This window comes from Anastrepha obliqua, chromosome 5 (genome assembly GCF_027943255.1).
Source record: "Anastrepha obliqua isolate idAnaObli1 chromosome 5, idAnaObli1_1.0, whole genome shotgun sequence".
Taxonomy (NCBI): Eukaryota; Metazoa; Arthropoda; class Insecta; order Diptera; family Tephritidae; genus Anastrepha; species Anastrepha obliqua.
In genome coordinates, this window is record NC_072896.1 from 127,908,269 (window position 1) to 127,921,377 (window position 13,109).

Consider the following 13,109-nt stretch of genomic DNA (forward strand, 5'->3'; position numbering starts at 1 on the left):
GGTAGCCAATTGCATTCAACTGGCTGTCCGTTTGCCTGCCTACCTGTCTGTCCTTTCGTTCGTCTATTTGTCTGCCTATCCAGCTTGTGACGTTTGTGGTGACAACAAACAGCTCCATAGTATTGTGCCGCCACCTTCAACCCCAGCAAATACTGAATGCGCTCTACTACTGCGGCTGTCAATGCCGTTGGCCATGATTTTAAAGGTTTTATGGCGAGTGCGGCTTCTTCGTAAAAATCAAGAGCCTTTGGTCAGTGCTTTAAAAAACTCGCTTTCCCCTTGCTCTCGCTCTTGGTCTTTTCGGCCTGTACCATTGTCACACGGAATGGCTGCTGCAGCGTTGTTGTTCGTTGTCAAGCTAAGCATTCTTTTACAGTTGCGCTGACATTGTGCCCCTTTGGACATAAGACTTTTCAGCTTTTGCTGATTTTCTTTATAACCCTGGATTTTTACGACTATTGCGCTTAATGGGTCGTTTGTTTTTTTGCGATACTGATATCTCGCCCGTTTGTCTGTCTGTTCTCCTTCCGCGACCAAGGCGGCGCGGTAGCTATGACAACAATCGATTCACTACCGCCATTCAGTCTCTAGTCTGTTGGTCAGTCTCTAACCAGCAGCAATCGACAAACGCCAGTCAAGAGTCAACTGCCACCAGCAACCAGCAGTAAACTGGCGATTAACCCTGTCGCTATGCTTTGGTAAGTGGAATAAACTAGCGGCTGTTTTGCAAAGAATTGCAATTGAAACTTTTAGCTTTTTTGTCCACCACTTCCAGTGCCAATTTCTTTACGCGAATAGTTGGTCACGCTTGTTTCTTTGCAGTTGGAGCAGTTCTTCTACTACTTCATCTGGTGCTCATTGCCATCAACGTTTCCTGGCCTGCTAACTTAACAGCCAATTTCATGTTGAATTTATGTTTGAATTGTCGGCGCATCGGTTTTTACAACATGTTTACATGCTTGGCGCAACCCAATGTGTCCGTGGCTCAATGTGTACACCCGAGCACAAGTTTACGTACAACGTAACTATGATTGTGTGGATAAGTTTACATATATGGATATATTAATATGTATGTATGTGTGAAGCTATCCTGGTTTTGCTGGAGTAATGCCGTCGTCATGCAACTGAGGGAGAAGCCATTTCGTAATGGGCGAGAGTTGTTTTTGCTCCTCAAGACTACGAAAACTTAGAAATATTTAACACTGTCACCAAGCGGCTAATAACGACTTCTTTCATTGGTATTGAACTAGTTTTTATTAATTGTACGTTTTGCATTTTTAATAGCGAGAGATGTACATCGAACATATAAAGTTAGATCTAATTATCTGACTACTGGTAATCAAATGTTGTTCGAGGCTACCCAATTTAATTTGTAAAGTAAAATCAGCAAACACCAGAATCGTATGCGCTATCGAGCTCAAATAATAAAGCCGTAAAAAGCTCACTCATAAACTCAGGTAGCACTCCCATACTCGGTTTCCCCACTCTCCGCATAGTAAGCGCAATTTTAGGATATAATCGGTATTTTTGTATCTTCCGCAGAATTTTCCCTTAAATACTCCTTGAAATTCAGAACTTTGATTTGTTAAAGGAAATTATAATTTAAAATTGTTTTACTTTTAGTTCAATAATATGGTAAACTAACTTCACATTCTTGTTTTTTTTTCATTATAGGCTGTAATGCATGTGGACGACGAAATGCTCGCTTCTCAGCTTGGACATCCACTGCCAGGTATGGCACCACCATCACACCATCAGACTCACGGTCTAAGCGACAAGCAGCGCACCGAAATGCTTGACATTCCAACGAAGAAAACGAAAGGCCTCGATGAAACCTCTGCTTATCAGATCGAATACCAGCGCTACCAATCGCTTATGTACGCGCACTGCGCGCAGCAGCAGCGCGTTGGCTCAATGTCTGCGTTCAGGCCATGGGCACCGAAACCCTTCCTGCACCCGGCTGCTACATATAACGCGGTGGCGGCGTTCTCCACATTACCTTATCTAAGTCAAGAACCACCAGTGTTGCAGAATCCGGAAAGAGTAGTGCGCAGCACAGACCGTGAACGCTTCGAACGCACCTACCAACCAAATGTGGCGCTTGTGCCTCGTAAATGTATTTTGGCGAAGGAAAGGGAGAAGGAGCAGCGTGAGTACAAAGAACGGGAAAGAGATCGTGAACGCATCGAGCGGGAGAGAGAAGTGGTGGAACGAATGCGGGAACGCGAACAGGAGCGTAAGTTGGAACGTTCTAGAGAGCGGGAACAGACGCGGGAACGGGAACAGCGTGAGCTAGAGCGAGAGCGAAGAGAGCGTGAAGTGCAACATAGACAGCAACATTTGTTGCAGCAACAAAATCTGCATCAGGAACAACAAACGCTACAAGAACAGGTGACGCTTTCGAATTTGTGCGCAACTGAGGTTCAAATAAAACAAGAACGTGCCAATACACCAAACGAGACTCCCCAGTCCCCACCCATTGACAATGCAAATGGTGGCGACGAGGAGACTACAGATCGACGCGGTAACGTACATCTTGACGAGGACACCACATTGCCCATGATATCGCCCATGTCGTTGAAAATGAGTCAGCAGCAACGAAAAATGCCAAGCAATAATAACAGTAGCATCAATCACAGCAACAGCAACAGTAACAGTAGCAGCAGTCATGGTGATTTAGATACTACGCAGCAACAGCAGCAGCTGCAGCAACAGCAACAACTGCAGGACCAGCAGCAGTCACAACCGCGGCGACACTCGCTTTATACCTCAAACTCTTCCGTATGTTCAACATCATCGACGAAATCAACAACGCCGCCACAGCAACAGCTATTGTCCGCGCACCTGCCCCCGCCACAACAGTACCAACAACAACAACAGCAGCAACAGGAGCAGCAAAGGCATATGCAGTATTTACCGCTGCAACAACAGCAAGCCTGCCTTCGTCAATCGCCACGCACGTTTCCATCATCGCCTACAGATACGCACAGCTCCGAAGAATTTTCGGGCTCGAACGAGATCACATCTTCCACGTCTCCCGCCCCGTGTAATGAGAACAAATGCATAAGCCGCGATCACGCGCCACATCACACCCATATTCAGCAATCAAAACGAGAGCAAAACGCGCAGGCCCTCATTGCAACAGTTAATCAGCATGCCAAACTTCTCCCGACGTCGATATCAGCAACCTTTACTGCCAGCAATAATAGCATCAACAACAACAACAACGAATCACAAAGCCGAATTCGCATAAGTAAAAACTTAATCAATCGGGCGAATATAATTAGATCGCCTACACCTCCACCACCACTACCTCCAATATCCGCATTAGCCCAACTCCATCCGCAGCAAGAGCAGCACCACCAACAACAACAACAACAGCAACAACCCCAACTGCAAATATTGCAACATCACCAACAACAGTATGAATACTACAAGCAAAACCATCGACTTTTTGATCAGAAACGACAGCACCAACAAATGTCATCAATACAACACCAACACCTCATTATGCGTTCCCATCATCATTCACAGCAAACGCAACATTCGCCTTCACCCTCACAGTCTTCCACTTCAACCGGGCTGAACCTGAGCACCCACTCCACAAAAGCGACAATGCAGTCGCAGGAATCAGATGTACAAATTCAGAAACAATCTCAAAAGCAACGTTCACACAACAGTCTTCCGTACGTCGGCTCCGAATTTGAACTGTCAACAGACACAGACGATGACAGTGTAAGTGGGGAAGCGGATAGCAGCAATATTTTGGCGCCTTGGGACTTAGCTGTTGAAGCGTTGCGTGAAACCAGACCCAAGGAACGAGAACGCGTTCTCGGTTTGCTCCGGAAATTGTTGCATGAAAATCAACAAATGCGTTACAGTAATCTTCAACTCAGCGAAATGGTGCACAGGCGCGATACTATGATCAGAGAACTCCGAGAGCAGCTACAAACTTGCCGACATCACATGCAAATGCTCAGTTTGCAGCAAGAGATTCCAGTGCAGACGAATGGATTGCACCACAGCGAGAGTTTTCAAGACGAAGATATGCAAAAATCGCTCTCGCCGGCGGAATGTCGCTATTTAGATAACCATACCGAAACCAAAGATCCTGCCACCAATGAAAATGGTGCTAATGTAAGGAATGTTCTGAGTCCGGCGGAGGCCAGTAGGAAAAAGAACCTAAGTCAATCCGAAAATGACATGCTAAGTGAGAGTGAGGATGAAAGGGAAATTATCTGCATTCCTAAAGGAAGCGATGATGATAACGACAACGGAAGTGATGCAGAAAGTGAGAATGATGCTGCTGACAACATCCGAAATGATGTCGGCATGCGGGAGAATACCGATATTGCCACGAATAATAGAAATGACTTAAAGGACGCTGATATAAGCACACAACCGCAGGTGAAACGTTTACGGATCGAAAGTGGCAGCGAAAGTATTTGCAGTTTAAGCCGAAAAGTTAAAGCTATGGCTCGAAGAGACGATCACCCATCGCACCAAACTCAGGATAACAGTTCTTTTGACTCCGAAGATGAAACACCGTCGCCCAATACTCAAAGGGGTGCAATAATGAATATAACCGACGAGTGCTCGAATGCCAAAAATAAAGAATACACACAAATAAACAACAACAATGACATTGAAGATGAAGACGAAGACGAAGAAGAGGCTACCCGCTTTACAGTCATAAACGGCAGCGGCACTGATACGAACACATCCGATGATAGCGGAGACGAAAACAGCCTTCACCCTATGCGCTCGCTTGCGGGCGAAACTGATGCACAGGCACCTCACAGCAGTGCGTTAGCTACGCCACCAACCGCAACCACGCCACTGTCGCCTCATTCTGCTGCAACTGCTGGACAGTTGTTCGACAGCAGCAATAGTAGTGACGAATCGTCCATGAAGAAGGCGCAAATGTCAGCATCCGACGCGCTTGCCAAAATAACTGAATCTGTTGACGATGGTAACGAGGCATTAAGACTAAAAGAAAATGCGAAATCTGACAAAGTCGAAGACGACCAAGATAGTGTCGGTGCGGAGGCAGAAACAAGTGATGACACTGGAAATATGAAAGCAAGTAAATTTGTCATCAATAAAGAGGAATACTGTACGCGTGACGCACGATACGTTGCCAACTCACGTGAAGCACACAAAACACGAGGTTGCGACGATCAAAATCTCGACGACAACATCAAAACCAGCACCACTGACATTGGTGTCGAACAGATGCCGCGCACACCACTGGCAACGAAAGCCAGCAAAAAACAAACGCCAACAACGAACGTCGAGTTACGGATCAAAAAGGAAATAATTTAACCGTTTCAAAGCACTAAAGGCCGAACTCGCGGTATTGGCCGTGCCCATCACAGGACTCATTGAGCCATGCACCCAAGACGAAAGACCCTTCCATGCATACATACATGCATATACTCAGATGTACATGCAATATATGGGTGCATATGTGTGTAACTTAACTGTTCCCCACGAGGCCGTTTACTACCCCAAGAACACAGTTTCTCAAGTGTATCGCAATCGCTCCAAATCTATTAAACTCCTATGCTTATGCCGTACGTAAGCTGAACTATACGAAAGCTGGCATAATGTTTTTAAAGCTTAGAACAAGAACAACACAAATTAAGAAGTAATTAAAAAAATTTTTATTGACTTAATGTAGGTTGCAAGATTAAATATATAGAAGGCACCACAAGAATTGTGAATGCTAACATTTTCACAATACGAAGAGAACATACATACATACGTATATACGGATGGAGTCATAATTTATTCTCCCTTTTGATATGCCACTGAAATTTGCAAAACTAACGGTACATTATTATTAATATTGCTATGTATCAAGCATAAAATACACATGCATATATACTATGTATGTATGTATGTATGCTTTGAAGAATAAAACACAATATTTAAAGAAAACCAGGGCATAACAATTATACGTCTCATAACAAACACTTTGCTCTATAATAGCTATTAGATAAGAAATACTTTTTACTTCGCCAATAGGAGTTACATCCCAACATTTAACATATTTTTTAAGTTGCTGATTGCTGATATCTAACGACTGGTGCGCTTTGCTAAAGTCGCCTAAAACGCTTAAGCGTCCTCAAAAGTGATAGTATCACCTTCAAAGTACTCCCCATCAACTGTAACGCACTTATGGCAGCGTTTGATCCAGCTCTCAAAACATTATTTTCGGTATAGCCAGCAGAGTCGTCTTCGATTGTTCCATTACTTCTTTCGGCTGTTGAAACGTTAAACTACGTTCCCGATAATCGTTTTTCGACTCGATCAAACAGAAAAAATCGCAGAGAACCATATCAGGTGAATTCTATAACTTTTGTATGCTATAATTCTTCGTTCTTGATCAAAAATGCACGGATAATGATGGCACTGTGGTTTTCCCACAAATAATTTCTTTTTTGCGAATTGTCTTACGTAAACGTCTCTAACGCCCATATTAACTGGCAGAAATTCGTGGTGTACAATGCCGTTGTAATCCATAAAAATCATAAGCATCGCTTTCCTTTTTGACAGAAAACGACGTGGGTTTTTTGATCTTGGTTCATTCGGAGCTCTCCACTTAGTCGCCTGATATGTGAATTGCGTACTCATAACTCACGATTAATCTTCAGTATTAATGCGTTTGATGATTTGGAAATCATGTCTTTGGCGATATGAACGCATGAAACTCAAGTATTTTGGGACCAACTTTGCAGCAACATGGTGCAAACCCAAATCATTAGCTACAATGTCCTGGACGCATCCATAAACAATGTTCAAGTCCTCTGTCAGCTCTCTGATGGTCTGATGTTAAATGGGTTAAACCATTAAGTAAGAGTATCATGGAGTCACAGCCTCAGTACTAGCACCCGGTCGTACTGCGTCTGGCACTCGTTCCTCGAGGTTGTTCCATTTATTTCGATTTCTGATTGTTGAAAACCGAACGAAGGGTGCAAAAAATGACTTCGCATGATAGATAGATTTGTATGTAAGTTTTAATGTAGAGATGTGGATACAGATTGGCAACGTACAAAGTATTTCCCATCAAATAATTGTTACGAAACAACTTTTTCGTTAAACTTCGGAATTCGGGCAACGTTTGCAATTTGTAAATGCGAGATAACTGTTATTTTTGGTCCCTGAAGAAAACAGTACAATTGTGCATGCGAGTAAATTTCGTTTCAAACAGCGAAAATTATGAATTGTGTACGAAGACACGCTTTTAAGCATAATATGTTTGTATATATTTATATAGTAGTTTTTTATGTATATATATATTGGTTAAATATTGAATTGAAATTGTTCAAAAGTTGTAGTCAGCGGTGAGGTAGAGCTACATCCGGTTTGCGAAATTCTTTGCTTCGGTTAATGCAAATTAAAACAGCCACACCAACCGACTTAGGTGGCCAACATTAATGTTAAATCAGATGCATGTATGTATCAATATGCATATATACATATATGTATATGTATATATTTTCTTTTTCTTTTGATAAGTTAATGAGTGTTAGAAAATGTTATATAAAATAAAATTCAATCAATTACATTCTAAGTGAAATACTAAAAAAAGAGACTTAAAAATGTGACAAAGATCAAAAAATGAGTGCGAGTCATTTTATGTACATATGGACATAAGTGTAATTCAAAAATGCAGTTTCGTTTCCTTTTTTATGTTATTTTTTTTTTTTTGGTTTGGCTTTAGTTTTTTTACCCACTTGGTTCTTATTCCTGTTGAATTGTTCAAAAAGTTTTCAATTTGACAAAATCACTCTATGCATGCCGGAGCTATAACAAACCGAATTATTGCTTGATCTATCCAGGATGCTTGGGTAGGTGACAAATACTACAATTACGCACATATGACTAGTGTGTACGTGTGTTCGTGTGTTTATTTTCACGGTGCATATTTTTGTATGTGTTCTATGATTTTCCTTCGCCTTTACCACCTTTCATCTTCAGAGTCTTTTTCTAAAGATTTTTTTTTGTTTTTTCTTAGAAACGTGAGGTAAATTTTGGAAAAATTCTTTGTGATCTACCATTTATCGGGACTTTCTAAACTAACTCTGCTCAATTACAACAACATGAACACAAAAGAAAAGAATATTTATTCACTGAAACCAAAGCTTTAAAAGGAATTAAAAATATAATTTAAGATATGCGTGATGAATAAATATTTGTAGGTAGCACTTTTGTTCATTTAGTTTTTATTTGTATGTTACGCCATTAGGTTTTAGCTGATAACTCTATAATTAGAATTTGTAGCTTATAAAAAAGGAGGTAAATTTAAAAATTTGTACAAGCAAGAATGTATAGGAAGCAGGATATACTTGCAAGTGCATACGCATATGAATATGTATTAATAAAATATTTGTTTGAGGTAAAAGAAATCCATTATTATTGCGTAAAATTTCGATGCTTTCTGTGATTTTATCGACGCTTTCTTTAACATCAAAACTGCCTCAACGCAAATTGTAATTAGCTGTTACAGTATCGGCCCCGTAAACACCAATCACAATTTTAACGGCTTGCAATTTCGCCTTTGTGCAAGAAAAACTGTAAAATGTACCAAATTTCCTGTTTGCTGACTTCCATTTTTAAAATCCTGTAGCTCACAACTGAATGAAACAAAATAATTTTTTAAGTGTATAAAAAACGAGCATAAACTTCAAATTGTTTGATCCATACTTTACGAGATGCCGCTCATGGCCGGCACACCAGTTAAGATCGAGCCGTCCCTATGTTCCCATTTTGAAATAAAGAGAGTGAAGGTTGATATGGATTGGGTGTATTGGTAAACTCCTACCCCCAAGACTTTAGCGGGGTTAACAGCACAGCTAAACGTACATACGACAAATAGTTAAAGCTCTTGTACATCTCTGTGGTTTTGAGTTTTGAAATAATAAATCGCATATTACGAGTATAGGGCGAAACGACTTTGCGGTGTGAAAATTAATTTACAAAAGCTTTGAAAACAATTAGATTTTAATGATTTTGCACGTTTGATCCTTAAAATTGATAGATATTTAAAAGTAAATTTAAGTACAATACAATTTTTATTTACATTAATAACACAAACGCATACATGCACGTGTATGCACATATGTACATATACATATTTGTTTTTATTACTGAAACAAAAACAAGCCAGATAAACCCACCAGTTAAATTATAAACGAGTTCTTTATGAAGGATGGAAATAACAAAATGCAAGTATATTTTTTTTATTCATTGAAAGGTAAAGAAACATACACACGCACGTACGTACAGGCGTGCGGGTATAAGAAATATTATGAACTCATAATTTGTAGGAGCGTCCAACTTACTTATATTTACATACATATACATACATATACACACGTATTTATAGGCATGTACTGCACACATACAAACACACTATTTGGTTTGATGTTCAATTACGTTAAATTTAAATTTAATGTAAAAATTGCTCATATTTTTTTAGAATTGATTTTAATATTTATTTTAGCATTAAAACGCTGATATGCCTAAATTCTATTGAAATGTAAATATTTGTTGTGTTTTTTTACATCTAATCTGAAATTTCTTCCTTTTGTGTGTCTTCATCACGATTGCCACTCTGTCGTTGATTTTTATATTTCTAATATACTTTGTTGCCTCTTGATATTTTGACCAAATTAATATTAATTTTTAATAAATTTAGAAACTTGAGTGTGATTTTGTTTTGTTCAAAAAGCAAAGAAAAACAAAAACAAATTGTAACGATTTCTAAAATCAAATTAAGTTTATTAATAAAAAAAGTGTAAAAATGTAAAGAAGCATATAAATTAGTTTCAAAAACGCCAGAAAGGTGCAAAAAACAATTTTGTTATACATACATACATACATATGTATGTAATTTATGAGAGAAGTATTTACGTACGTACAATTTACGCTATCGCAGGAATGATCGGGAATGATCGGATTCTAGTAAGCTGACAAAGATAGCACAACCATCTTAAATCTAATATTTAAGTTTCACGTTTTATAGCAGATCGTGCATATAATTTTGTAAATTGTAAAAATGAAACAAGAAATTAGTAACCTAAAATCTATAATGTTAAAGTTGGAAAAGGACTTATCCAAAGTCTGTATGACTACAAAAATGCTGTAGAAGCAACTCAATATGAAATAATATGGAACATACAAAGTTTTAAACTTATGCTACTGTAAACATAAAGAGAAGTTTCAAATTTTCTGAAAATAAAATGCAATCATTTATAAACATTTTTGTGTTTTATTTTATTTTGTCAAAAACATTATTTTTCGTTTTGTTTCTCTTAGGTTCTCAATTTTAAAATCGTCCGCTACGCGCAAACGGATACTTACGAGTAAAAGGGTGTGAGCATAATACTACAATATTAGGTCTGTTCATGTAAAAATTAGCCAGTAACTTAATTTGCAAGAATTCGCACTCAAAGAGAAAAATGTCGAAAAAGTACATGAACGCAAAACCAGCAACAATTTGCATGTTTTACGAACAGCTGATTAAATTCTGGGCGGGAAAAATTATTATAAATTAAAGCAAAAAATTAAAAATTTCTTCAGTTGAGCTACCTTGTATTAAATTAAAAAAATATAAAGCGATGAAAATGCAATACAGTAGGTTCTGTTTTTATGCGGCTTTTTTTTATGCGGTTTTGAAATAGTGCGGATTTTTTTTTAATTACAAAATGCATGTCGACCTATCGGGAATTGTACATATAAACAAGATTCTAAGACAGCTAAGCAAAAACTCATCACAGATTACATCAGAAATGCTAACCCTACAAGTATGGAACCGCCTGCATAACTATCTAGATCAGACGTGTACATTTCCTCAAGTGACGAAAGGGATTTTACGCCAAATCCTAAACGAACGCGCAACATGTGGGTATTGTCTGATTCTATTCCTGACTTAAATTTATTTTTCGATTCTGACGTTTTTTAAATAAAGATATAATTTTCAAAAATACAATATTTTGTTTAAGCGATTTTATTTAATTATTTCAGATTCATGCGGTCTATGGAACGTATCTATAGTTATAATATGGGACTAGTGCCCTTTTTTATGCGATTTTATTACATTATTTCAGATTTATGCGGTTTTAGCATTTTGAAACTTATCTATAATTTTACTATAGAACTAGTAGCTTTTTTTATGCTGTTTTTTTTTATGCTGCTTCTTGCGGAACGTATCTACCGCATAAAAACAGAACCTACTGTATATACAGCTTAGCATCACATGATTTTGTCCACTTGTCCATTTGTTTCATTTACTCCTCGTTATCAGCTGAAGAACATTCCATTAGCAATGGTATTGTTGTGGCTAACACAGCTCTCTTCATGTGTTCCTTGCTTCTAGCTATGCGTGTATGTAAATGTATGTGTATATGTGCATATTGCCAAACTAGTTGATAACCAAGAAGTAAAAGCATAAACACAAAAGATACCTTCAATGCTAACGATTTGTATTTCGGAAACTGCAGCGACGGTGACTGGAGGCTGTGGTCATTGTACAGATCCATAAGTAAAAACACCTTCAGCTGGTTGTCAAAAAATGCCCACAGCTGAGAACCCCTGATTGCGAAACGCGCTTTTATGTAACATGGCTATTACGTAAATATATTAAAAATATTTGTTATTGTAAATTTTCTAAGTCAAAGATATTATTTTATATTTCTTGTCGATACTCGCTTGTTTTTAATGTCACCATAAAAATTCTAATTTGGCAAAACCGTCAATACGTACAAGTGAAACGACCAAGCACTCATACCATCACACACTTGACTGCCTGTCAAACTCACACCAAGGGTGCCCGCCAACAATAGGAAGAAGAAGAGTGTTTTTACTTGAATTTTTGTGCAATGGCTGTCGTTCAGAAGTGCATACCTCTATATCATTAGCCGATTCCTATTTAATATATGACTTCAAATAAACTTTATAAAATTGTTCTAAAATAAATTCACTTACATTCTCTATTCTAATCACAACTTTTATTTAAAGTTAGAACTTGACTCAGTTCGCTAATTTGAATTCGTGTTTATTTTTACTTTGCGATCTGCCGTTCTTCTCACTTGCAAATTCTTACAAATACAAATGTATCCAGTAAAAAGTTGCAACTTCCCCTCAAAATGAAATGCTAAGTGAGAAATCCCCTATTTTGCAAGTTTTTCGGATTCACGAACACCAACAATTGTGACATTATTTGCTTCATGAACAGACCTTTGATAATTTCAACGCATATTTGAGTTCATTTTTTTCCAGAAAGTTTGTTAGTCGAACACAACTCCTAACCGAGCGAACAATCATTTAATCATGCGAAAAACTATAATTCAGGTTAAAAATAGTTAAAATTAAGATGTACACATACACCAATATTAAGAAGCACGGAAATGTGCATAAGAAAAATAAAGGAAACCTAATCTAAGACCATAGAAATCCACGACGTCAAGATTTAGGCTAAACGCAAAACATTAACGTTTATAAGCATATTCAATCACACATTTCTTCATTAACATTTTTTTATAACGCTTATTGCCATTTTTATATTCCCGAAAGCGAACTTTCGTGGCCCAAAAAGCAAGTATTAATGTTTAAATTGTTAAAGGGCAAAGTGCCACTAAAAATATATTAAATATAAATGCCAAAGACCTCTAACAACAAATTAAGCAGGGGGAATCGTTAAACAAAAATATGATCAATAAATAAAAACTCAAAAAGTTATGTGTCTGTAACTTTTTCATTTCCGATTAAGAAAACTACTCGTAATTACTTATATGATATTAAACAGACAGCTAGCGAATCGAATAGGGTTTTGTCTGCGTTAAGATTTTCATTGTACGCGTACAATTTGACTACTCAATAATTAATAAAAACAAAAGATGTACAAATACTCAAAACTCAAAGAAACATAACCAAACAATAAAATAATTATACTAAACAAAGTAATGGTTAATGATGAACACAAAATCAACTTATCTTCAACGTTAAAAAGTTTCATATTGCATAGTGAATAATATACATAAATATGTATGTGCATCTACATTCTGTATTAATGAACGTAAATTAGCATACAAAATATATCT

At 37.8% G+C, this 13,109-nt stretch overlaps 1 protein-coding gene across 1 annotated transcript in view; it reads left to right on the forward strand.

Moving 5' to 3' along the window:
* Positions 1-7,618, forward strand: part of LOC129247067 (putative mediator of RNA polymerase II transcription subunit 26) — a 36,264-nt gene extending 28,646 nt beyond the window's left edge. The window contains exon 2 of the mRNA XM_054885963.1: positions 1,675-7,618. Coding sequence (XP_054741938.1) covers positions 1,681-5,325 — 3,645 coding nt within the window. The 5' untranslated portion in view covers positions 1,675-1,680 and the 3' untranslated portion in view covers positions 5,326-7,618. The remainder of the gene's footprint in view (positions 1-1,674) is intronic.
* The last annotated feature ends 5,491 nt before the right edge of the window (positions 7,619-13,109 follow it).